Below are 27,971 nucleotides of genomic sequence, written 5' to 3' on the forward strand. Positions count from 1 at the left end.
AAGGGGACACAAAGGCATTAACTACAAAAGAATGTTAACAGAATTAAAGCCATATGCTAAAAACAATTTTGGTTTCTTCACACTATGAAAAAATTCATTAGAAATTCTTGTTTAGGAGCGTTGTGTACATAAACTACTTGAGAAGTATTTTTGCCAACAAAGGTTCGTCTAGTCAAGGCTATGGTTTTTCCTGTGGTCATGTATGGATGTGAGAGTTGGACTGTGAAGAAAGCTGAGCGCCGAAGAATTGATGCTTTTGAACTGTGGTGCTGGAGGAGACTCTTTAGAGTCCCTTGGCCTGCAAGGAGATCCAACCAGTCCATTCTGAAGGAGATCCAACCAGTCCGTTCTGAAGGAGATCAGCCCTGGGATTTCTTTGGAAGGAATGATGCTAAAGCTGAAACTCCAGTACTTTGGCCACCTCATGCAAAGAGTTGACTCATTGGAAAAGACTCTGATGCTGGGAGGGATTGGGGGCAGGAGGAAAAGGGGACGACAGAGGATGAGATGGCTGGATGGCATCACTGACTCGATGGACGTGAGTCTCAGTGAACTCCGGGAGTTGGTGATGGACAGGGAGGCCTGGCGTGCTGCGATTCACGGGGTCGCAAAGAGTCGGACACGACTGAGCGACTGATCTGATCTGATCTGATCTGCTGTTATAATATACAGTAATTTTGAATGTGGTTTAACCTTTCCTTGCTATGAATATAATTCAATAAATGAACTAAATCTCAAGAGATATATGTATCACCCAAATTTTGTTAGTGCACCTTTTGAATAAATGAACTACCCTAAGATCTATGTATAAACATACTACATGCCAACACTGTCAAGATTTCAAGTATTGGAAGGACTATAGAACTCATCTATTCCCCATCCTTAAGTATGAAGGCCTATTTCAGACATTTTTGGTGAGTATATAATCTGGTCCAACTTTCCTAGAAAAAAATCTAAAAACAACTTTTTTTGATCCTCTGAGGCATTTTATTTGTATGTATTACACCCCTAGAAAAAGAATCCAAGTATTTTCCCTCCTGTGTGTTTTTGTCTTGCTTCTTTATGGTCCATGATGCCAGGTAGGATTGTCAGTACAGTGAAACCAGGCTGATGGGACAGAAGCAGGTTATGCTGCCATTTTTCTAGATCTCTGAGGTGGACATCAAATCTGGGGCTGATCTCTCCTCCCTTGTTTAGCCTGGCTGTGAGGTTCCCAACAATTTTCCCAGCCCTGTGATCATCGATGATTTCAAATTCACCAATGTAACCATGCTTCATCATCACAGTTAGAAACCTGACAATGACCTGGATGATGAGCACGGCCTAATAAGCATCTGGCATTTGCCTCTCTTTTCAGCATTATTGATACTCTTGAAAGTATCAGCCAGGACATTCAAGCACATCATTATGGCAGCATGGAAAGATGATGGAAAGAGCTAGAAACAACTATTCTTAATGTACACAATCTTTCAACTAGACTTCTAGGAATATACCATAAGGAAATAAAGATACAAATAATAAAGATATATGTGTGAGAATGTTCATTACAGTACTACTTAGCATAATGAAAAAAAAAAAATCAACCAAAGGAACATCAAAAGGAGGTTAAAAAAAAAAGTACACCCAGACACTATGAAGCCTTTGAAAAGGATCAGAGATCCATACATAATGACAAAGAAAAATATTTATAATGTACTATATGATGAAAAAATAGCAGATAACATGACAGAATTCTAACTTGTACAGAATGGTTTCATTTATGGCAAAACTGTAACTTTATTATGTGTATTTGACTTATATGATAAATATAATTATACTGTATATACCATTCCCATTATATACAAAGTATGATATCAGTAAGAAAAATATTAGCAACTCAGTAGTAAAACAAGCAAAGAAGATAAAAAGGCAGCTGACTTAAGAAAGACCAATAGTGAATAAACATAAAAAGAGAAGTACAAAATACATGTTATATTAATAAAGCTCTTATTTTATTTGTCTTTGGCGGGGGTGGGATAATCTGACTGACAAAAATTAAATAGGTTGATACTGATAGGAAAACAGGCTCTCATATACACTACTGGTGGGAGTGAAAAAATTAAAATTTTTAGAAGACTTTGCTAGTATTTCTTAAGATACTAAACATACATATCCATGACCTAAAGAACCTGTTTTCTAGAATGCTTTCCTTCAGAAATATTTCAAGTTAATAGAAAATCCATTGCATTTAATTAGGCAAAAAAAGAAAAAAAATAGAGCTGTTGTAAAGAATCCACCTGCCAATTCAGGGGACACAGAGACACAGGTTCAACCCCTGGGTTGGGAAGATCTCCTGAAGTAGGAAATGGCAACCCACTCCAGTATTCTTGCCTGGGAAATCCCATGAACAGGAGCCTGGCGGGCTATAGTACACGGGGCCACAAAGAGTCAGAAGTGACTGAGCATCTGAGCACAAATGTCCATTAATTATGGCAATAGCAAAATACATTGTGTTATATCCATATAATCTTACATGGCTGTAATAAGAAAGTAGTATATATTTTTGTACTGAGGAAAATGTTCTTGATATATAAAGTGAAAACATTTTTTATTTAAAAAGCAAGCTGCAGATCAAATTATGTCATGACTTTATATTTGTTTAAAAATAATAAGATGAGAAGTATTGGGAGTAACGCAGCCATGCCCCATGCTGTCTGTGGCTACTTCAGCTACAGGGAAGAGCCGAATAGCTGTGACAGAGTCCCAATAACCCTCAAAGCCCTAAGTATTTAAAGTATAAAAATGTTACCTGTAATACCACCAGTTAAAAACAATTAAAATTTTTACTCATTTATTTAAGCACCTGTAATACCTTTTATATATAAAAAATGGGTTCATGCATGACAGATAGTATAATCTGGATTTTATTTCATACCATTCAATAGTCTTCAAAAGCATAATTTTAATGGCTGCATGAGATATTCATAATATGGGTATATCTTAACCATTCAGTTGCTGGATATTTAAGTTGTTCCAAGTTCTTCACCATAGTACTGTGAGAAACAGCCATATATGTAAGTCTTGGGCATTTTTCAGATTAAATTTTTTTTCTTAAAAAAAAAAAAAAAAGTAATACATATACTGGATTAATGACTATAAATATTTTCAAAAGTCACGTTACTTTTTTCCAGAAAGGCTATACCACTTTACATATATAGTAAAGCATATCTTATAAGAACTGAACTGTCTCATTACAATCTATTAATTCTGTAAATTAATCTGATATATATATATAATATATATTTTTAAATAAGCATTTTCTTAGTTTTTGATTGCCTGAAAAATTTTCATATGTTTGTTAGCCCCTTGAAATTCTTCTGTGAAAATTCTTCTCATGCTCTTTGCCCACTTCTGTACTGGATCACAGGTTTCTATTGTTTTGGTGGTACAGTTTTGTTAATTATTTTTTAATACATTCAATCTGTCCCAAATCTGTTTTTCAGTGCTTCTTATATACTATTTTTAAATTAATATAAAATGTGATAAGATCTCCAGATAAATTTTCTTTTTCTTGATTTTAGTCTTAAAATATTTACTTTAGACATAAAATTCTGTGATTATATGAAACATTAACCTTCTTACCTACACAGTATACTCTTAGTTAAGATTACAACTTCTTCAGTTTCCCCCCTTGGATACAATAAATCCAAATAAATAAATTAAAAGAAAAAACCCACGAATTATGGCAGCCCATATTTAGAGGGTGCCTTTTTCATCTTAGAGAGAGAGAGAGACTTTCTACTGGCTACCTGGTTTTAAGCATTAATTTCTTTTCCAAAATAAAAAGCTACAGAAATATGAATCAAAAGGAAAAAGGCTCTAGAATAAGTTTGGGTAAGGAAGCTTGAGAAATAAAGCTAATTTTTTCCATTTATTTAGAAGAAATGAAGGCTAAGAGAAAGAGTCCTCAACCACAAGTCGGGAGTGTTTGGTTCTGCATCTGTTCACATGACCAGTTCTGGTTTTACTTATCACTGAACCATGTCAACTTGGAAATCTCTAATGTCCCCCAAAAACTCATAAAACTCTCATTCTAAAATCAATCCATTTAATAAAAAATAAGAAAATTCAAACATTTACTTTTTCCATAGATAAAAAAACACTTCTCTCTCAGTTCTTTACTTCATCACGCTCTTGCCTGATACCATCACTTTCTATTCCTCAACAATACTTAAAAGACTGATGGAATGAAAACGACACTATCACTTAGACCAGTGCTTCAGACTGAAGTTCCTGAGAACACGTAGGAGGCGCCCTTCTAAAAAAAGGAGTACTCTTTTCTGGAGTAATTTTTAAGAACCTCATTTTTTTTTTCCATTAAAACCAATAAAGAAATTTTGGAAAAGAAAGAAAACTGGCATGACTTTTTATGATAATACTCTTAATTTTTTCCACACCTGTCATATTGGTTTACAACTCAGATCTTTCAGGATTATGAGTTTAGTCTTATCAGCAATTAGGCAATGGAAAAATCTGAGAAGCAACACAGATTTTAATTAATAACTATGATTAATGGGTATTGTATCTCTTAATTACAAATGATTAGTCTCTCTGTTCGGAAGAGCCTACTTATATTCTCACATGTAAAACAGGCTGTAATGAGGATTCCCTGAGGACTATCTATGAGAGAAGCAGTTATACCATGAAATTTAAAAATCCTATATTTGAAAGTGACTACAGCCATGAAATTAAAAGACGCTTACTCCTTGGAAGGAAAGTTATGACCAACCTAGATAGCATATTCAAAAGCAGAGACATTACTTTGCCAACAAAGGTTCGTCTAGTCAAGGCTATGGTTTTTCCTGTGGTCATGCATGGATGTGAGAGTTGGACTGTGAAGAAGGCTGAGCGCCGAGGAATTGATGCTTTTGAACTGTGGTGTTGGAGAAGACTCTTGAGAGTCCCTTGGCCTGCAAGGAGATCCAACCAGTCCATTCTGAAGGAGATCAGCCCTGGGATTTCTTTGGAAGGAATGATGCTAAAGCTGAAACTCCAGTACTTTGGCCACCTCATGCAAAGAGTTGACTCATTGGAAAAGACTCTGATGCTGGGAGGGACTGGGGGCAAGAGGAGAAGGGGACGACAGAGGATGAGATGGCTGGATGGCATCACTGACTCGATAGACGGTGAGTCTGAGTGAACTCCGGGAGTTGGTGATGGACAGGGAGGCCTGGAGTGCTGCAATTCATGGGGTCGCAAAGAGTTGGACACGACTGAGCGACTGATCTGATCTGATCTGATATTTGAAAGTAATTTTGGATAACCACTTTGCCTTGTACATAATTTATAAAAAAAAATTACAGACATGTTCTTTACACAATGCCTCAAGTTTGTTATCTCCCAAAGTGGTAAAACCTACCTAATAAAACAACATAAAAGGTGCTTGGCACAAAGTGAAAATTGATGAACAGTAGCCACTTACTTTATACCTTAATTTTTCTTATGAAATGGACATTTATTATATTCTGATATTTCAGGTGCCATTTTCAACACTGTAGGCTTCAGGACAAAATATCCAAATATACTTTGATGACTTTTAATATTTTTTACCCATGATTTTTAACTTGAAAGCCAAGATTCAATAGTTAAGTCATTTTAGAGCAACGTAACAAGTGTGTGTGTGTATATATATATATAAATAAACCCTAAAATTAAAGAGTAACACTGCATAATGCTGTTAATTCCTTAAAAAGTACTGACCTGTTTTCTGAACTGGATGTAGACGTGCTAGATGACGACAATGTATGAGAATTTGACATGCGTGAAACAAATTTCTGGATGGTGTTACGAGACGGGGCTTTGATCCTTGAGCTACGCCTACTGTGGTATTTCTGGAACAAACTCTCAACCTAACATTGAAAAAAGACAGCAACATGACATTTGTGCCATAATGTACAGATAATGAGTTGTCTAGGTTGAATTATTTGGCTTTTATTTCATAAGTTTTTCACAAAGCCAATTTAAGAGCTTCAAAAATAAGAATACATATAGTTTACTATGAACAGTATTTTTATAGGTCAGTGTTTACTTTTTTTCACTCTAGAAGAAAAAAACTAATTAGTCAATAGCTTATAAGAGAACTATTTACAAACATCAAGTAATCCTTAAATACATTCACACCTCTGAAATGACCACTGTCTACTTAAATTTAAAGCTTATGGAAAAATTTCAGGAGTATCATAAAAATTAGTTGACAATTTTACTCCAAAGCATTTATTTAAAAAAATTACCTCAAAATTCTTTAAAGTTTTTCTCCATAACATTGGGTCTGAAGGTTCTAGCTGAAATACCCGGAGCATAACAAATAGCAGATGAATACAAAATGTTCCACGCCCACAGCTGCAGTTCTAAAGAGTTAAAAAAAAAAAAACAAAAAAAAAAAACCTCTACTTTAATAAATCCGTGTTCCACTAGAACTCCTAGGGTGATCCCTTTAAAAATATTTCCAAGTTTATTATACTAAACTTTCTATTAATTTCTCATTATCTTTATATAATAAGATATATAAGGATATGCAAGAAAAGCCTACAGCTATCTCCATGAATTAATCTCTTATTTTTGGTTTATTAAAAAGACCAGGGGCTTTCCTGGTGGCTCAGTGGTAAAGAATCTACCAATGCAGAAGATAGGGGTTTGATCCCTGGTCCAGGACGGTCCCATATCCCTCGGAGCAACTAAGCCTATGCGCCACAACTAGTGAGCCTGGTTCTAGAGTCCAGGAGCCGCAGCTACCGAGGCCACGAGCCACGGCTACCGAGGCCTGCACACCCTACAGCCCATGCTCTGCAACAAGAGAAACCACCACAATGAGAAGCCCATGCGCCACAATTAAGAGAGCAGCCCCTGCTCGCCGCAACTAGAAAAAAGCCCAAGCAGCAATAGAGACCCAGCACAGCCCTAAATAAGTTATAAAAAGACCAAATTTGTATTCTGAAGTATATCACATCATAGTAAAACCCTTTATAAACACATTAAAAGAGTTTACAGTTCCCCAAATATTTTAACTCTCTTTAGATTACAAAAGAGAATTACATACTAATTTAAATTTAAGAATGTCACAGTATATTGAGTTAGTACCAAATCCTAATAAAATGTAAAACGGTGACAGCTCCTACCTGAGGCCCGATAAACACCCGGTATTTGTTGTCTGGGCTGTCTCCTCCAATCAGGAAGGAGTTGGGTCCTATCTGCTGCAGTAAGTACAGCCTGGCCCGCATCACTTTGTTCACTCGGCGGTTTGTCTCCTCCGGGCTGTATGGTGAGAAGCCATCTGGTGAAGGGGCTCTTCGAGGTGGTGTGATTCTCCCACTCTGAAACTTCACAATATTTTAAAAATTAGGTAAATTGCTCCTAAGACGTTTACTCCTCCACAAGAAAAGAAAATGACCTAAAAAAGGTCACACCAGACCTTTTTTATATTCACCCCAAAATGCCTCAATATATAATATGATGGGACAAAATGTGTTTTGCAAATGCATTTGTCTGACATATTGCTATGAGTAAATTTTTAAAATCTGTCATCCCTAAAATAATAAAACTTTGGCCAAGAGAGACAAACATATGGTAATTTTACAAATTATAAGTATTTGACATCTTTGAAAAGTTTTATGTAAACCAAAATAAAAAGCATAGAAAATGTGCTTCCTAAACAGGTAAAATGACTTGTTTCTAGTGATGAAAATTAAGCATCCAATTTCCTGGCTTCCACTTAAGGGATCACTAAATGTGCTTCCTGTGACTGGTCATTTACAAACAGCTCCATGAAGTTCTCTGTGGAGGAGGAGCGGTAAGTGACTCTTCCCAGGTTAAGACATCTCACTGGAGGCTGCTGAAAATGCTCCTGTGTGAGGGTGATGTGTGTCACTCAGTCCACTTCACTGACTCCCCTAGAACTTGGTCTTTCCATCACTGCCCAGTGGAAAGTCTAGTTCTTTTTGATGCCAAAAGAAACAGGTAAAAGGTAATAAAAGCTGGTAAGAAAATGAAGTGGTTGGAAGCCTGCAAAAGGGCTGGTGGGAATGTAAAATGGTGTACCTGCTTTGTAAAACAATCTCATTTTGTAAAGCTTTGTAAAGCAATCCCACTTCTATGTATATACCCAAGAAAAATGAAGCTATGTCCACACAAAAATGTGTACAGAACTGTTCCCAGTAGCATTATGAAGCCAGAAGTGGAAATCACATGCCCACCAACTAATGAGTAAATAAACAAAACATGCATATCCATACAATAGAGTACTATTCTACAATTTAAAATGATACAAGCTATACTGTGGATGAACCTTGAAAGCAGGATGCTGAGAGCAAAAAACCAGCCACAGAAGCCTATACATATTATAAGATTACATTTATATAAAAGGTCCACTCAAATTGTATATAGTCAGGAAGTAGATTGTATATAGGTTGCCTAAGGCTGGGGAGAGACTGCTAATTAGTCTGGGGTTTTCTGCTGGAGTGATGAAAATATTTTAAAACTTATTGTAGTGATGGCTACAACTATGTAAATATACCAAAACTCAATGAACTGTACAATTAAATGCGTGAATTGTGCACCATATGAACTGTCTTAATAAAACCATTATTTTTTAAATAGGCAGTTACTAAGAAGTAAAACAAAACCCAAAACAAGTACACATGCATATACTATTGGACTTGCTAAGTATTCACACTATGGATATGCTCACTAGATGTGCAAAATGATGCATGCATAAAAAATATTTTTGCAAGATTGCTTTTAGTAATGAAAAGTTGAGAAGGAACATAAATGTCCACTAGTACGTAGTTCAAAGAAGCCATGAAGGATCTTTATCCAGATAATGAAACGTTAGGTAGCCGTTAGCATGAGGAAGTCACCTTGTCTAATATATATCCCAAAGAGGATGTAGGGGGAGGGGAGACACAATTCTTTATTTGCGGTAGACTTTCACTTTGATGACCCCATGGACCACACCTCCCAGTATATTTATATACCCTTCTGTAGCCCCCTACCACACTGATTCTGGGATTTGGGCATGTAACTAGATTTGGGCAATAAGGCATTAGTAAACATAATCCAAGTAGTGGCTTCATAAGAGCGTCCATGCTGGGATTTGCTCTCTTGAATCACCTTTTTTTGTTCATTGGCTTAACAGAAATGTATCGTCTCATAGTTCCAGAGGCTTGAAGTCCACAATCAACGATCAAGGTGCTGGCAGGGTTGGTTCCTTCTGAGGGCTGTGAGAATCTATTCCACCTGCTTTCCTAGCTTGAAACACTTGTTACAGCCCAATTTCCGTGCTATGAGAAAGAAAGGCCAATAGCCCCCAGCTGTTCCAGCTGAAGCACTAGACAGGGGAGTGAAGAAGCAGCCTTGGATATTCTAGCGTCTGCAGATGCCAGAGGGAGCAGACATGAGCCACTCCTGCTGAGCCCTGCCCTATTTCAGATTTATGAGCTAATAAATGATTGTTCCTATTTCGAGTTTTTTAAAAAATAGCTACTTTAAATGTGTGTCCACATAAAGCTGATAAATACTGTTGAGAATCTTTGGCTTTACTGTAAATTTTATTTAAAATTTACTTTCTGAAGCATTTATGTGCTTTAACAACCTTAGGTGTGAGGAAACCCAAATCTCCCCCTTCTGGTCACTATACCACAATTATTTTGCCATCACTCATTTGCTTTTCAAGGTTAGAAAGTTTTAACTCGCATTCCTACCAGTAGTAATCTCTCTGTCTTGGAGGGTCAGGACCTATCTTTTTACAAATCTCTTTGATGTCTGGCTCAATACGGAGACTGAATCAGAGTACTGAATCTCAATACTGAGATTCTCATCCATCCTTCTGCGTTCAGTCTGCTGTGACATGGTATTTTGGTTGAGTACATGAAGAGAATCTGGCCTCACATAGATATGTATTTGGGAAATCCTTTTCAAATAATAATGAATATTTGTCTTTGATACTACATCAAAGGAATGGTACATCTTCTAAAAGTTCATATATTTCATGGCACAATATACAAAAAAAAAAAACCCCACAAGTGATAATACTATTGGCCTATTAAAAGTCTAAGTACTGAGAAGCTATCAAGCTGACAGTGGTTGGATATGAGTTTTCCAAAACTCTAATTTTTGCTTGAAATCTCAAGTTTTACCACTAATGAAGAAACAGATGAGTTGTTTTCCTTGAAGTGAGTCTTACTTAATTCTTTGTAAGAAAAATGTCTGTCAAATACCCAAGTGAGGAATACAGTTTCTACCGTCGTAGCTTTAATTCAGGCAAATGCACCAGCAGCTTTACTCACCACTATAAATGTCAATGCAGTGCAAGAGGCAAATAACATCTCAGTTTTATTACAGAATTAGTTTTGACCTAATGGATCCACAGAAAGCATCTGAGGGCAGGTACGCTGAGCCAAGGGTCTGTGGGCACACTTTGGGAATGTTGCTCTAACAGATGGTTTGCCAATCCTTCCTGTGTTATAAGTATGTTTTAAAACTGTAGAAACTTAGCACATTTGCTAAAACATTAACTTACGGGCACCGGAGAAACTCTTTTCCTCCTTACTCCTGGAGATTCAGATTTCACTGTGCGACCTGAGGGGGAGCTGCCAGGGGAAGGGCTGCGTCGGCCTTTGGGAGTGGAGGAAGCAGCGCTCGTTGGGCCCTCTCCTTGAGACTCGGCTGCCAAGTTATTAATTTCAGATCCATCTCCTTTAATAGGGATTGGTTTTACCACCTAAATTAAAATGCCAGTATTTTATTACTTAAAAAATAAAAAAAGAAGTAAATGTGAACATAAGATTAAGACAAGAACTGTTTTTAAAATTATGCAATATTATACAAATACAACAGAAAATCTATCAACTTTTCTTTATTAGTTTAAACTGTAAGTATAAGGCTATTTTTAACCACATAGATTTCAGTCATTTAGGCTACATCAATTGAATGTTGATAATATTTACATAATGCATTTTAAAATGTTGTCATACATGAATTTAAAAGATTTAGAATTAAGATCCTTAGATCCTACCTTAGAGATAAAACTTCAAAATAAAATTGGAAAAATCGTTTTTCTTTTTTAAGTACAGTACAAATTGCTAATTAAAGGATTTTAGAGACACAGACATTAGAGGGCAGTGTTGCTTTAAGCATTACCTCTCCCACTCAACCAGAGGGATTACTCCTTAGAACAGTTTAAGTTGCTTAATGAGCACAGCATTAGCTACATTTTGTTCAAATGTCTAGAAAATGTCAAAGCAAATAAAACTGCATTGCATTTAAAATGAAGGGGGGGAAAAAGTTTACAAGAGGGTCTATTTATGCTTAATTTTCCACTTCCTCCTATGCTTTCTTCCTTCTAGCAGGTAACTCACCACAGGGCCTCTCCTGTTTCTCCGTTCCAGCCATTCGTGCTTCCAGGCTGGCATACAGGTGGCCTTCAGTTTCTCCCTGATCATTCGTTCTTCTGGGCGATCGTCCATCTTGTGCAGTCCCTTGAGAGTTTCTTTATTCTCCATCTCACGACTGAAAACAGAAGGAAAAATAAGGAGAATGAAATTTGTATGTGAAAAATAATTTTCAAGAACAATATGGTTTTACTTCATACTTTCAATGGACTTGTAGCTAAAAAGATAACTGCTAAAATCCCCGAATGACTTAAGCAAGATATGAAAATATTATTATGAATCATACTATGTTGTTGAATTTACACTGTAACATGGAGAGTGTTAAATGCTGCCTGATAACACTAGTTTAACAATGTCTTTAAAAAGTAAGGTTCTATTTAGAAGGTGCAGGCTTACTAGTAATCTTACTGCAGACCTTCCTTTGTTTCTAGGTAGTTAATAAAAAGCATCTCAAGACATTAAGCACTGCATTAACACATTCATGAAAACCGCACTGTTTCTAATTACACCATTTTAACATACTCAAATACATGACAGACAAATATTTAAAGAGCATTTTACTACTATTTATCCCAGGAATTCCAATAACTTAAGTCAATACAGATAAAATCTGGAAAGTATGCTCATTTGCGGAAATAAGTTAAACATTTAATAATCTAGGTGAAACCTAACCACATCTTCTAATCCACAATATTTTTTCAAAGTCTCAATAATTAAACTTGTTTTCTCAGAAAATAATATTGTACTTGGGGTACTCCATATATAAATAGTAAAAAATTGCCTGGTAGAAACATTTTGACCTTTACACCATAACGTATTATGGAGTTATAATAAAATATCCAGGAAGCTGGTAACTTTTGAGAACTAACTCTACAAAGCCGAATAGGTAAAACACCCACTAGCTTCAAAATACACTCATATCTACACACGGATATATGAAACACACAATACATATAGGCATGGATTTTAAAACCTGGTTTTATAAGGAAAGAGTTAAAGCAACTGCATCCTGGGAGAAGCAACAATTTAAAAAATACTCAGTTAACTTCAGTAACTATTTTGGAAATTCTGTAAAGCTACAGTTTTTTGGTTTTTTTTTTTTTAATTATACTGATAGGAAAAGGAAATATTCAAGGAAATACCAGAGATGATAACTGCAAGCTTACCAAAAAGTCAAATTCAAACTCCTCTACGAATATTCCAGCTAATCATTACTATAAAGCAGCAGTATTTGCAAAGCAGCAGCAAACAACAACAAAAAACCCAACAATAGCAACAACAACCCCCCCCCCCCACACACACACACAAAACCTACTTAAAACAGGCACTGGAAATAACAGTTAACTGGTTTTACTTAAGCATCAATACTATGGAGGGAGTGGAAACCAGGGTGTTAAATACCTCTGTGCCTGAAACTGGCCTAGATATTTTTACTAATGCAAAGAATACATAACATCTGAAACTTGCAGAGGGGCATTAAGGCACACCACATAGGAAAATATCTCCACTACACAGGCATAAAAACTGTCACACAGGCAATATGGGAGGGAGGGAGGGAAGGAGGACGCTGATTTTCTTTAAGTATTTGACTGCTTTTCCGCTCTGAATATATCATCAAGTGTAAATGTTAGAGGCGGACCAGAGGAAGAGGGAGGGATGCAAGGGGAAGGAAGGAAGGGAGGAAAAGGAAGCGAAAAAGAAGGGGATAGGGACAGAAGTGGGGAGAGGGGAAAAGGGAGAGAGAAAGTGTTTTCTCAAAAATTCATCCTGCTCAGTCGATCCTTACCCAGGGAAACTCAAATTTACAGGCAAGCAAATTCATGGGCTGACTGCACACTAAAAATTCATTTACAACTCTCTGGTATGAAAAGCACTTTCCACCCAGTAACAATGTTACAAGGCATGGCTTCAAGATTCCCAGGCTAGTACTCAAAACGGAAATCACACTGTAGAACCGCAGTTCATTTTTACACCAGAAGCTCCTGCAACCGTGCAAAGTACCATCTGTCCCCTGGTCCTAGATCTCTCCTCCGCAAATTTGTTTCATGAGCATCTCTTCTCAATTCTGTATTTTCAGCGTCTTTTCCCTAGTACCCACTCAAACACACAGAGAACTCTCCTTATCTAAACAAATCTTCAAGGGGGTATGATTTTCCTCTTTCCTTTCCACTTTTTGAAAATACTATAATCTTTCAAACCAATTTCTTATTCCTATCCTCTATTATTTATATTTAATACATAATATTAAATATAAATATGTAAACATACCAGTGGTTCAACTTTTGCACACATCTAAGATTATTCCTTTAGAATAAATACCCGAAAATGGAATTGCTGGGTCCAAATGTACACAAATTAAGACTTCGGTTAATACAGATTATCCTCAAGAACACATACTTTCAGTCACAATGCTCAGGTCAGATTGTCACCTTCAGTTCAGTCGCTCAGTCGTGTCCGACTCTTTGCGACCCCATGAATCGCAGCACGCCAGGCCTCCCTGTCCATCACCAACTCCCAGAGTTCACTCAAACTCATGTCCATGGAGTCGGTGATGCCATCCAGCCATCTCATCCTCTGTCGTCCCCTTCTCCTCCTGCCCCCAATCCCTCCCAGCATCAGGGTCTTTTCCAATGAGTCAGCTCTTCGCATGAGGTGGCCAAAGGACTAGAGTTTCAGCTTTAGCATCATTCCTTCCAAAGAACACCCAGGACCGATCTCCTTCAGAATGGACTGGTTGGATCTCCTTGCAGGCCAAGGGACTCTCAAGAGTCTTCTCCAACACCACAGTTCAAAAGCATCAATTCTTCGGCGCTCAGCTTTCTTCACAGTCCAACTCTCACATCCATACATGACCACAGGGAAAACCATAGCCTTGACTAGACGAACCTTTGTTGGCAAAGTAATGTCTCTGCTTTTGAACATGCTATCTAGGTTGGTCATAACTTTCCTTCCACGGAATAAGTGTCTTTTAATTTCATGGCTGCAGTCACCATCTGCAGTGATTTTGGAGCCCCCCAAAATAAAGTCTGACACTGTTTCCACTGTTTCCCCATCTATTTCCCATGAAGTGATGGGACCAGATGCCATGATCTTAGTTTTCTGAATGTTGAGCTTTAAGCCAACTTTCCACTCTCCTCTTTCACTTTCATCAAGAGGCCTTTTAGTTCCTCTTCACTTCTGCCTTAGCTGGTCTCAATTAGCAGCAGACTCCTGAGGGGCCTTCTTCACTTTGAACCTTACTCCAATCTAGGCTTCACAGAGCAGCCAAGGTCACTTTCCCCATTAAAACCCTCTGGTGGCTTCCCCCTGGGCTGAGAGTAAAAATCCAAAATGTTATGGCTTATGAGGCCCTGCATCATCCAGTCTTACCTCAAATGAAGTCACCCCCCTACACTCTGTTTCACTGACTGGCTCCATCTCTCCTGCTCAGGTTTTTTGCACAAGCTGTTTCTTGTCTCCTTTTTACCTCATTAATTTATACCCACTCAGTGGCTTTTCTTCAACTCCTTACAGACCCTTCCCACTCTCAATTAGGAACCTCTAGTTCCACTCTTCCACAGCTCTGTACTTTTTCTTTGAAGTGTTCACTGCTGTCGGCAAACCTATAAACTGCACTGCCCCCCAAACTAAGCTCAGTGAAGGCAGAGGACCAGTGTTTGCATCCATGGCTATATACCCAACATCTAATAATGCCTGGCTTACAATCGGTATGAAAACAAATACTAAATGAATGATCATTTGTTAACATCTTTGGCAGTTCTGAGGACCTTCCTAGTTTTAAAATTTAATGATTACTCGTGTTACTTAATCTTTTTGCAGTTCTGCACTTAATTTAAGACTCAGTCTGTAACTGAAATGTTATTCAGTGGAACAATTTTCGTTGTTCCTAAATTGATCTGCAAATTTAAACCTGTTTTTTCTAATATCTTTGTAAGTAACAGTTATATACTATTAGTTCTAAAATGTATATTTTTTCATATTAAAAAAAATTATCCAGCCTAAGGAAAACAGCTAGGACCCTCTGTGTGTCCTGCCAGCACTCAAGAGCTTTAGCATTTCCAAGCCTTCCACGGGGACACAGGTCCTGGGCCCAGCCACCACCTCCTCCATTAAACTCGTATAAACTTTCCACTCACTCTTAGTTCAACTTTCTCATGCCTGTGCCTCACATTTTCAGTTCCGTTCAGTCGCTCAGTCGTATCCAACTCTGTGACCCCATGGACTGCAGCACGCCAGGCTTCCCTATACCAACTCCCAGAGCTTGCTCAAACTCATGTCCATAGAGTTGGTGATGCCATCCAACCATCTCATCCTCTGTCATCCCCTTCTTCTGACTTCAATCTTTCCCAGCACCAAGGACTTTTCCAATGAGTCAGTTCTTCGCATCAGGTGGCCAAAGTATTAGAGCTTCAGCTTCAGCACCAGTCCTTCCAATGAATATTCAGGACTGATTTCCTTTAGGGTTGACTGGTTTGACCTCTTTGCAGTCCAAGGGACTCTCAAGAGTCTTCTCCAACACCACAGTTCAAAAGCATCAATTCTTCGGCACTCAGCTTTCTTCACAGTCCAACTCTCACATCCATACATGACCACTGGAAAAACCATAGCCTTGACTAGACAGACCTTTGTTGGCAAAGTAATATCTCTGTATTTTAATATGTTGTCTAGGTTGGTCATAGCTTTCCTTCCAAGCAGCAAGCATCTTTTAATTTCATGGCTGCAGTCACCATCTGCAGTGATTTTGGAGCCCAAAAAAATAAAGTCTCTCACTGTTTCCACTGTTTCCCATCTGCCATGAAATGATGGGACCAGGTGCCATGATCTTAGTTTTCTAAATGTTGAGATTTAAGCCAATTTTTTCACTCTCCTCTTTCACATTCATCAAGAGGCTCTTTAGTTCTTTGCTTTCTGTCGTAAGGGTCGTGTCATCTGCATATCTGAGGTTACTGATATTTCTCCCAGCAATCTTGATTAGAGCTTGTGCTTCAGCCAGTCCAGTGCTTCTCATGATGTACTCTGCATATAAGTTAAATAAGCAAGATAACAATATACAGTCTTGACGTATTCCTTTTCCGATTTGGAACAAATCTGTTGTTCCATGTACAGTTCTAACTGTTGCTTCTTGACCGGCATACAGATTTCTCAGGAGGCAGGTCAGGTGGTCTGGTATTCCCATCTCTTTCAGAATTTTCCACAGTTTATTGCGATCCACACAGTCAAAGGTTTTGGCATAGTCAATAAAGCAGAAATAGATGCTTTTCTGGAACTCTCTTGCTTTTTCCATGATCCAGCAGATGTTGGCAATTTGATTTCTGGTTCCTCTGCCTTTTCTAAAACCAGCTTGAACATCTGGAAGTTCACAGTTCACATTCTGTAGAAGCCTGGCTTGGAGAATTTTGAGCATTACTTTGCTACCGTGTGAGATGGGTGCAACTGTGCGATAGTTTGAGCATTCTTTGGCATTGCCTTTCTTTGGGATTGGAATGAAAACTGACCTTTTCCAGTCCCGTGGCCCCTGCTGAGTTTTCCAAATTTGCTGGCGTATTGAATGCAGCACTTTCACAGCATCATCTTTTAGGATTTGAAAGAGCTCAACTGGAATTCCATCACCTCCACTAGCTTTGTTTGTACTGATGCTTCCTAAGGCCCACTTGACTTCGCATTAAAGATGTCCAGCTCTAGGTGAGTGATCACACCATCATGGTTATCTGGGTCATGAAGATCTTTTTTGTAGTTCTTCCGTGTATTCTTGCCACCTCTTCTTAATATCTTCTGCTTCTGTTAAGTTCATACCATTTCTGTCCTTTATTGTGCCCATCTTTGCATGAAATGTTCCCTTGGTATCTCTAATTTTCTTACAGATCTCTAGTCTTTCCCATTCTATTGTTTTCCTCTATTTCATCGCACTGATCACTGAGGAAGGCTTTCTTATCTCTTCTTGCTATTCTTTGGAACTCTGGATTCTAATGGGTGTATCTTTCCTTTTCTCCTTTGCTTTTAGCTTCTCTTCTTTTCTCAGCTACTTTTAAGGCCTCCTCAGACAACCATTTTGCCTCTTTGCATTTCTTTTCTTGGGGGTGGTCTTGACTCCTGCCTCCTGTACAAGGTCAAGAACTTCCGTCCATAGTTCTTCAGGTACTCTGTCTATAAGATCTCTTAGTTCAACTTTCTCATGCCTGTGCCTCACATTTTAATATCTCTGAAATCTGAATGCCTTTTTAAATCAAACTGCTGTTATAATTGGCAGGGTTTTTAAAATTTCTCCATGGTATACAAAATAATGATACAACTTACAACCAATGGAATCTTAAATTCAGTAAAATGTAAATTGTATTCCACTTGCCCGCGGGGGAAAAAAATCGTACCTACTCAGCTTCATTTATCTCTGAAACAAAAACAAAATTGGGAAGAAAAACAAGTTTTTTTTTACATATTTATTGTTTTGTTATAATCTTCACAGATCAGACATAAACAGGGTTTTTCTTTTACCAGGTATGTGTGCATGTAAACCTCATTAATTTCCGGAAAGGTTTCATATCACTGTAGTCACTATTACTGTTACAGTGAAGTACTCCACTAATTTATACAATTAATCTGCTCCTTTAATTCTTATAATGAAAGTCACCATTTAAAAAACTTGTTTAAGAGTGAAGTAAGCCAGAAGGAAAAACACCAATACAGTATACTAACGCATATATATGGAATTCAGAAAGATGGTAACAATAACCCGGTGTACGAGACAGCAAAAGAGACACTGATGTATAAAACAGTCTTATGGACTCTGTGGGAGAGGGAGAGGGTGGGAAGATTTGGGAGAATGGCATTGAAACATGTAAAATATCATGTAAGAAACGAGTTGCCAGTCCAGGTTCGATGCACGATACTGGATGCTTGGGGCTAGTGCACTGGGACGACAGAGGGATGGTGGGAGGAGGGAGGAGGGTTCAGGATGGGGAACACATGTATACCTGTGGTGGATTCATTTTGATATTTGGCAAAACTAATACAATTTTGTAAAGTTTAAAAATAAAATAAAATTAAAAAAAAAATAAACAAACTCTATTGAAAAAAAAAAAAAAAACTTGTTTAAACCTGAGTCCCCAAGCAAGTATCAGCATAGACTTCTGACGATGACTTGTTATAAAAACAGAATCAGATTTGACAGTGACCTGCCAATACAATGAAGAGCACAGGCTTCAGAGTCAGATCGACGGGGGTTTGGGCCTGTTCGAGTGTCTTCTGTGTTGAATTAGTGTTTTCATCGGCTCTTTGGGGTTGCAGGGGAGAGAGATCGTTAGGGGTGATTTCAGTGCACAGCGAGGGACCCGTGAAGTTTCTCCCCTGCAGCGCGTACACGTGGCCTTTGGAGAACATGGTGATCCACGCCCCGGGGAGACACCAAAGTAGCTTCAGTTGACTGACAGCATGGACGGGGGAGCCAGGTACAACACTTGTGTTCACTTTTATTGCTTCTTCCCCTCTCCCTGTCTCTAACCACATCTTCCTTCTGACTAACTTCTCTCTCTTCTCCCTTGTTTCTGTCTCCTTGCTCCTAGTTACTGCTTTGCTATTTTTGTCTATTTGGACGCCATTCTTCCCACAGTGATACTCTCCAGGTATCCCGTATTCAAACTCCCATAGAGAGAAGGTCTGGTTAAGATGTACAGCACCGTCCAGTGCAGGGGGTCTTTGGATCAGGGCACATTCCTGCGCCAGCCAACTGTGAACTGCAAGATGGGTTTAGATGTGTAAAGCATGGTGCCCCGGGTGTCAGAGACCGCTGGGAAAGGAAGGCGGCTATGACTGGGCAGGCCCTCTGGCCTCATGTCGGATGCCTCTGTGGCCTGTCCAGGACACTTGGCGCTGATGACAGAAGAGTGAATAAGATGTGGTAACCCGTCCCGGAGGAGCTCCCAGTGTGATGAGGGAAGCAGGTTCTTAAAAACTAGAGTTTATGCTGTATGATAATTAATACTATTAATAGCATCCTGGGAGGGAACGGCTAACTGCTGTAGAACGGTGGTAGGAAATTCTTTACTGAAGGCATATGAGATTTCAAAAGGTATATTCCTATCAGGAAAAAAATCCTCAAAGGCAGAGAGACATGAAATATCTTGGTGTGCTTAAGAAGAGGGTGTTTTAGTGCCATGAGAAGAGGCCAGTGGCTGGCATGTAAGAGGTTCCAGTAAGAGGGTCTTGTACATGATACGAATGAATATTAGAGTTTTAGAACCAGGGAAAATCATCTCCCAAAAGACAAGAGGAGGGAGAACTACAGGAGTGACAGTCTAATCAACAGTGCCTGGTACCAGATAAATGGAGGACTGAGTGGCTTCATTGAGAAGAGGCAAGTGAAGCATCTCGTTTTTTTAAATATTAGCAGGTAAATTCTGTAGGTCTAGAAAGAGACTAAACTATATAAACCTAACCTCAGGGGAGAAGGTTTTTTTTGAAGCTCTAGGTCAGTTACAGATTCATTCAAAAAAAGTAAGAAACCTCATGTTTTTTAAATAAATATGAAAGGAGGATAAAGCTTAATCTGTAACAATGTTAATCTGTTTAGATTAGTTCGTGTTTAAAAAAAAAAAACTTTCTTGTTATAACTATATTAATTGATTAGATGATGAATCTCAAAAATACTGGAGTGGGTTGCCGTTCCCTGCTCCAGGGCCTCTTCCCAATCCAGGAATCGAATCTGGGTCTCCTGCATTGCAGGCACATTCTTACCATCTGAGCCACCAGGGAAGCCCACTTTTCAAAATCCTGTAATTTTTGGTGGAGAATAATTATAATCTTAAAACTCAAATGGGGTAATATTTTATTAGAAACAAATCCCTGATACCAGATAGATTTTTAGTATGTATAAGACAATTCAGAATAATTTTTAAGTGTGAATCAATCAAAATAACTAAGGTGGTATTAAACTGCTTATATTATAATCATTGTTGATAATTAGCTATTTGTTGTCTTTGTTATTTAACCCCCATATTATTCCACCCTTGATGAGTTAACCAGAACATGAGCTTTTTGAGGATGAAATTTTGTGCCTGTATCCTTCAAAGGACAAACTGGGAAGGTTTGCAGGCAACACTGCAGATAGTTTTTGTCCCCTGATAAAGATTTCTGGTAGAAATTCAATGTATGATAAGACTCATTATACTGTGGACATGCTCATACCAAGAAATCAACAGTCCTTTATCGTACTAAAGTCAGCATATTTACTCTCACTGAGGGAAAAAGAAAGTTACTAGTTTCTTTCGTTCTCAGAGCCAAATGCTCCTGAGCACAACCTGAAGTGAACTCTTAGGGGGCCTAGTTTTCATAATGCGAGCTACTTTTACATATTATGTTGTAATGTTGCATTACATAAAGATGGAAGGGTTACTCTTAACAATGATTTTATTTAGCCCTCCTTGCTCAGAAGAGGGAAAAGGCCAGCAGTTGCCATTGACCATATATCTCTGGAGAAATTATCTTAAGGGAAAATAGAGTTGTTTTACAACTAAGATACAGATTTTTTTGGCCTCAGATCTAGGTCTCCAAATTTTAAGCACTTGTAAAACACTAAGTTTCCTTTCGCCCTTGAAGTCATTCACATCTGAATTTAAATCCTGTGTTTTTTGCATACAGACTTTATTACCTTGGACACATAACGTAACCTCCTGGTTTGTTGGTTTGTTTGTTTGTTTAATCTGCCAGTGGGATAGTAAAGAGTCTCATCATCGGGACTTCCCTGGTGGCCCAGTGGTTAGGACTCTGCTTCCACTGCAGGTGGCGCAGGTTTAATCCCTGGTCAAGAACTAGGATCCCACAAGCCCCATGACTAGCCAACAATAGAGTCCCATTCTCATGAGAACTGACTGAAGTGACCCGCCTGGAGCTGTTAGCACAGTGCTCTGTCCATGGTAAGGGGTTGCTGGCCTCTGTTGTTACAGCCTTTATGCGTCACCACACTCTCCTTATCCTTACCAAAGTTTCCTTCTCTTGCTTTTTACCTGGCAACTTAAATTTTAAGGATCCCAGAGTGGTCTAGTTTTGTTTTGGGAGATAGTTCCTCCCTTGCTCTCCCTCTTGCTCTCCCTCTTTTCGGTAACAAAGCTTATGGGTTTTAGTATATGAATTCCTGCTGCTAAGAGAACTTCACAGGTAGGCATCAACTGGGTGGCTCTGAATTGTGCCTGTCCCAAATAATTCAGTGTGTTTTCCAGGGTTTTTTGAGATTGCTTAGACACCAAGAGAACTGAGAGTCTAAAGTTATCCATAATCTAAACTGTTCTGGAAATCTTTATGTATACTAAGGTTCAGTTCAGTTCAGTTCAGTCACTCAGTTGTGTCCGACTCTTTGCAACCCCATGAATCGCAGAACGCCAGGCCTCCCTGTCCATCATCAACTCCCGGAGTTCACTGAGACTCACGTCCATCGAGTCAGTGATGCCATCCAGCCATCTCATCCTCTGTCGTCCCCTTCTTCTCCTTCCCCCAATCCCTCCCAGCATCAGAGTCTTTTCCATGCGGGAGACCTGGGTTCAATCCCTGGGTCGGGAAGATCCCCTGGAGGACGGCCTGGCAACCCACTCCAGTATTCTTGCCTGGAAAATTGCCATGGACAGAGGAGCCTGGAGGGTTACAATCCACTGGGTCACAAAGAGTCAGACACAACTGAGCAACTAAGCACAGCACGGTATACGTTGTATGAAATTAACCAAAATTAAACCAAAAAATTAGTGGATAATCACACTGCAAATACTCACTCTCTAGTTGACCTATGCCAACCTAGACACGGAAAGTGCCAGTTTTTCAAGGGTAAGTCCTTTCCCTGGGCCACACCCTGCTGCCACAAACAAAGCACCCAGAGGAACTGACGCCATGGGCTTGATAAACAATCAACGATCTGGAGTTAGCATAGCTGGTTATCACTCCTAATCAATGAAGATCTGGAAAATAACACTGCAGATGTATCCAGCACATGTAATAGACACATACAGCCTGTTTAACCCATAACTTCTACCAGAAATGAGTGCCTCTGGGGTATATAAACATTTCAAAGAGAACAGAAAGAATATTCAAAAGGTTTACTACTTTTAAATTAGCAATTCATAAAAGACTGATTTAACAATCACTGTATAAATATAGTAACAGGGAATTTACAAAACGCAGAGCTAATAGGCAATATTAAGCCATTTTTAAAGGTGGCAACTCTGTGGAAGCTTTTTTTGATGAAGTTTATGGAGTAAACTGGGCTTCCCTGGTGGCCCAGATAGAAAACAATCTGCCTGCAATGTGGGAGACCGGGGTTTGATCCCTGGGTTGGGAAGATTCCCTGGAGAAGGGAATGGGAACCCACTCCAGTATTCTTGCCTGGAGAATTCCATGGACAGAGGAACCTGGTGAGCTATAGCCCATGGGGTCGAAAAGAATCGGTCATGACTGAGCAACTAACACATATACGGAGTAAGCTACATGCCTCAAAGTCTCCCTTTAGAGAAAACAAGAGAATCAAAAAGAAAACTGTATTTTAACTGCACAGCTCTTCAATACTATATGTTTTTAATATACATGCTAGAGATGCATGAAAATATTTAAAGCAATTAATAAAGTCTACAGAATGAGTAAACTCCACAGAGAAGTAAATACTCCTGATAATTTTAAGTCAGTGTGCTACAAGCTCAGACATCATTAAAACAAATGTTTTTTAAGGTATATAAAATATCGGTAACTAGCAATTAGGACACTATTATGATCAACAGAGACTTAAGGGAAGAAAGAAAAAAGATTCTAGTTTGTTTTCTTTCATGAATCTTATTTTTAATTTTTCATTTAATTCTGCTCAAGACTATTTAATGATTACAAGAAACCTTTCTTGATCACAAACATTCGTTAAGAATAGTCAAATGATAAGACTGTCTTGCAGGTTTTATCAAAGTAAAGTAAATCTTATAAAATTGACATATGAGCATTTTGGATGACTTCACCAGCCTCCAAAGTCACTGACATATTTAAGGTAAAACACCAAGGCTAGACCTTCAGGTAGGTAAATTTGTGCTGTTGTGCTTCCATAGCGTCCGATTCTTGCAACACCATGGACTGTAGCCTGCCATGCTCCTCTGTTCATGGGACTGTCCCAGGCAAAAACACTGGAGTGAACTGCCATTTCCTTCTCCAGGGGATCTTCCCAGATAGTGAATAAATAACATCAAACTAAAGGGGCTATGTTTCTTGTGGCTGAGAACCCAGATAAACAAATAAAAGGTCCAATGTAAAGTGATTTTCTAAATCATTTCTTAATACCTACCCAGTCCAAGAAAAAAAATAAAGCAGCAATGCAAAAACTTGGTTAAGATGTTTCCTTGGGGCATCCATGTCTCTCAGAAATGTAGCTAGTGGATTCCATTAAAAGCCACTACATCCAAGTTATTAATGTACCACAAACAAATCAATTTAATCTGTATTACTGATGTAATCACTCAGTAATGGAACCAAGATGTTCTATCAAAATCTGGAAAAAACAATCATTCTTCCTTCTAAACGTGCTAATAGATTAAGTATAAAAATCATCCAATATAAGTATGAAACTAATTAGGTATACTTTATCAAGGTGGGGGGATAATACAAGATAGTAATCATATGTACTGACAAGTGTGTAGCTGACCAGTAAATGTCAGAAAATGTCAAACTGCAATAAAAGTTAAAACTCGTTAGAGGAAAAGATAATTCAGATAGCTCAAATATACAGCAAAATTCAAGGGGGAAGTAGCTATGTATAGAAAATCAAGGATATGCAATATTAAAATTGACAAGAATTTTAAAGAAAAAGGAAATAAGATGAATAAAGTCAGTAATCAAATTAGATTAGTAAGGAAATTAAAATCCTAGAAAATTCAGTAATTTGAAATTAAAAAAAAAAAGGCAGCATTATTTTTAAAGAAGCAGTCAAAGAGAAAAACCAGAGAAGGTGAGGGCAGGTGTCTTTTCAAGTTAACACCCCTCCTGTGTGGGCAGAAAAGAAAACAAAACCAACTGCAGTGAAACCAACATGTTGTCAGTTCTGTAATGTCTTAAGATTCAACTTCAATGAAATTCACTCACTTGTCTCAAATTATGAACTGAAATTTGACGACGATATTTATGCAGACAAATGAAAACTGTAAAAATGGTCAGAACTGGAGAGAAATACGAGTTTCATGATTTTATAAAAGTCATTGTCTCACAAAATATATGAATACCTTAGTGACAGAAAAACAGTGAGTGTAGTTCTGTTACCATGACAGACAAAACAAAATGGACTGACAAGTTACTAGCTGTCACTGGAATATTTACAACTTAAACTTAATATTGTACAAAAATAGTTTTTTGGGGGGGTATTCATCAAAGTAACCACTTCTGTAACAAAATTTATAAATACTATAATACTATTCTATCCACCTTCCCATGGGGTAAGAGTCACACAACTCTTCTCACTCGTGAACTGAGAAAATCTACAGGCTTAATGCAAACTGTTTTTTGAGAGCCAATGCTTACAGTGGGAGTTTAAGTATGGTTCCACTTCTCATCTGTTCCTCTCCAACAAAAACCCACGAAAGCTTCAAATACTTTTCACTCTGTAAGCTTGTATTCTTTTAATATTCAGTGCTAAAAATTCCACTGTTTATTCCTTCCTTTGTTGTGTCCTTGATAACTGACGAAGAACCTTTAGAAACTGTTAAAAAAAAAAAACACTGGGATGTGTGAGCATCCTCTTCCTTAATTGTTGAATATAGATCAGTAAGCAAGGAAAAGGATGCTAATTTTTTTACAGTATTTTGCTAAATGTGTATTTCCTTTCAAGAATTCCCCTTTCATGCTACTTGATGAGTCTAGGGTTGGGAATGTGTAAAAGACAACTGATGCATAAACTAAGTGAGCTTTTAGAGAAGTATATTAGAAATCCCCATACACTACTACCATGGGGCCGCTTTCAGCAAAGCCGTGTCCTGTCCTCCGCCAAGGGCACTGGCACACAATCCGTGGCACAAGGCAGGCATCCAGGGGAGAAAGATGGCTGCTCCTTCGCCATTTTGGTTTTCATCAAAAAGATCCCAAGTTAGTGTTATGGTGAGCTCTTAAGTATGTTTCTCTGGAACATTCTCCAATGGGTATGTGACTACATTTTTACTAAGCCAATTATCTTGAAAGAAATGTGACCACTTGGGTTTGAATATTCTAAAGATCAAATGAACAAAACTAGTAGTTGGGAAAGTGGTATGTTCCTGCACACTTTCCCCTTTCACAGTTGAAGAAAAGTAAAGTTAAAAATGTAACATGAACTACTGTTGTTGAGTCGCTAAGTTGGGTCCAACTCTTCTGCGACTCCATGGACAGTAGCCGCCAGGCTCCTCTGTCCATGGGATTTTCCAGGCAGGAATACTGGAGTTGGGCTGTCATTTCCTTGAATACCTTCTGTATTAATAAAAACCCTTTGGTTGTTTTTAATGTTCCCAGATTAACGGAGAAGGCATATAGTGCTGAAGTAGAGCACAAAGCCCTCTTATAGCCTGTGCTAGGAGAATGATCTCTTTCAAACCCCATGGAACAGCTAGTACTATTTCTACAGTACTTCTTTCTAGCTGGTGGAAAGGCACGTTAACTGGGATGCTCAGAATGAGGAAGAATAACTTCCTGACAAATGTCGCTTTTCTTCTCTATGCTTTTAATGCTAGAAAACCATTCTGTTCAGTGAATGCTGGCATGCCTACTACGTGTAAGCTCTGAACTAGGCAACAGAGATACAAAGTGGGATAAAGAAAAAAGACAGGATCTCCATCCCTTTAGGCGCTTAGTCTAGCAGAAGAGAGAAAACGTGCCAGCACTGCTACAATAGGAGTATTTTAACAGATCATAAACAGCTTCAAGGATGGAGTGGATCTCCATCCTTAATTTTTTGTAGCAGAGTCCTGGAAAGACCTACAAAGGAGGTGATGCCTGAATAGTTTTTAAGGAAAGAAAAGGACTAGCAGGCATGAAGCTGATGAAGGTTAAAAGATTTTCTTGACAAAAGAAACAGCTTTGGTGAAAATAAGGTCCAACAGAGTACTAAACAATTTGTGATTCTGTTTAGGAAACACTAAAGTTAAACATATTCATTTAAAGACAAGTTCATCATACTTTTTCAAGAAGGAAAAAAAAAAGAAGGTAACAGTATTTCTCACACTAATTTGGCACAAAAGTCCTTATAAGCAAAACACCTTTGACAGAGTGGCGGTCCTTAGAATATACTGTGAGAAATCTGTACAGGATCATCTCTATATCCTTTCTGGCTCAAATTAGTCAATAGGTCTAAGAAGAAAAATACAGACAAGAAATTAATACCAGTTAATACTGTTTCAATGGTGGCTTTTCAAGCTTCCATAAAATTCAGCAACTGCCTTCAGTGAAATTAAGCCTCTAAAAATCAAAATATGGGTGATAAGATTATTTGACAGCCAGCCAGAGATGAGTAAACTCACCTGGTACGAACTCATCCTAAGAGCAGTGGATGTCAGACAATTCAAATTTGGCCTAGTCTAACCACTAGCAGAGACCAGTGTGTCAGTCGCTTAGTTGTGTCCAACTCTTTGCCAACCCCGTGGACTCCAGGCTCCCCTGTCCATTGAATTCTCTAGGCAAGAATACTGGAGTGGGTTGCCATTTCTTACTTCAGGGCATCTTCCTGACCCAGTGATTGAACACAGGTCTCCTGCATTGCAGAGGCCAGAGTCCGTCACTAAGATCTGCCCCAGGCCCATTGTATTCACTCTGCTTAAGATTTAAGCCTGGAGAGAAGACAAAGATCAGCCAAGAAAAACCCCTGACAAGCCCTTACTTTAAAAATCTCTACACGCCTAGAGGAAGAACCCAGAACTTGAAATAAAAAAGGGGCCTGGGGAACGGCCCTTGCTTCTCGAAAACCCCTGGAGCTCTGGCATTGCGGAAGCACTCCCACGTCTTCAGCGCTGATGACAGCGCTTCCGCAGTGACTGGTGGGGAGCAGGTCAGGGGAAAGCAGAGGCAGTGAGACGTGTGTGGCCGAAGGAGGCAGTGCCATCCAGACACTGTCACTGTTGTTTTTCAGTCGCTCATGTGTGTCCAACTCTTTGCAACCCCATGGACTGCAGCACGCCAGGCTTCCCTGTCCATCGCCACCTCCTGGAGCTTGCTCAAACTCATGTCCATTGAGTCGGTGACACCATTCAACCATCTCGTCTTCTGTCACCCCCTTCTCCTCCTGCCCTCAATCTTTCCCAGCATCAGGGTCTTTTCTAATCAGTCAGCTGTTCACATCAGGTGGCCAAAGTACTGGAGCTTCAGCTTCAGCATCAGTCCTTCCAATGAATATTCAGGACTGATTTGCTTTAGGATTGACTGGTTTGATCTCTTTGCTGTCCAAGGGACTCTCAAGAGTCTTCTCCAACATCACAATTCGAAAGCATCAATTCTTCCACACTCAGCCTTCTTTACGGTCCAACTCTCACATCTGTACATGACTACTGGAAAAACTATAGCTTTGACTAGACTGACCTTTGTTGGCAAAGT

The 27,971-nt window shown here is 38.7% G+C and overlaps 1 protein-coding gene, 1 long non-coding RNA gene and 1 pseudogene across 3 annotated transcripts in view; 1 reads left to right on the top strand and 2 right to left on the bottom strand.

Moving 5' to 3' along the window:
• On the bottom strand, positions 1-3,076 carry LOC107131566 (small ribosomal subunit protein uS8-like; annotated as a pseudogene).
• LOC104975241 (uncharacterized) overlaps positions 1-27,971 on the top strand; it is a 66,873-nt gene that overhangs the window by 37,152 nt on the left and 1,750 nt on the right. The window lies entirely within an intron of this gene.
• MAP3K1 (mitogen-activated protein kinase kinase kinase 1) overlaps positions 1-27,971 on the bottom strand; it is a 77,266-nt gene that overhangs the window by 19,978 nt on the left and 29,317 nt on the right. For both annotated transcript variants that reach the window (NM_001205906.1, XM_005221498.5), the window contains exons 2-6: positions 11,391-11,541; positions 10,553-10,753; positions 7,155-7,355; positions 6,270-6,386; positions 5,740-5,888 (exon numbers count right to left, since the gene is read on the bottom strand). In NM_001205906.1, the coding sequence (NP_001192835.1) occupies positions 5,740-5,888; positions 6,270-6,386; positions 7,155-7,355; positions 10,553-10,753; positions 11,391-11,541 (819 nt within the window). The remainder of the gene's footprint in view (positions 1-5,739; positions 5,889-6,269; positions 6,387-7,154; positions 7,356-10,552; positions 10,754-11,390; positions 11,542-27,971) is intronic.

This window comes from Bos taurus, chromosome 20 (assembly GCF_002263795.3).
Source record: "Bos taurus isolate L1 Dominette 01449 registration number 42190680 breed Hereford chromosome 20, ARS-UCD2.0, whole genome shotgun sequence".
NCBI classification, from domain to species: Eukaryota; Metazoa; Chordata; class Mammalia; order Artiodactyla; family Bovidae; genus Bos; species Bos taurus.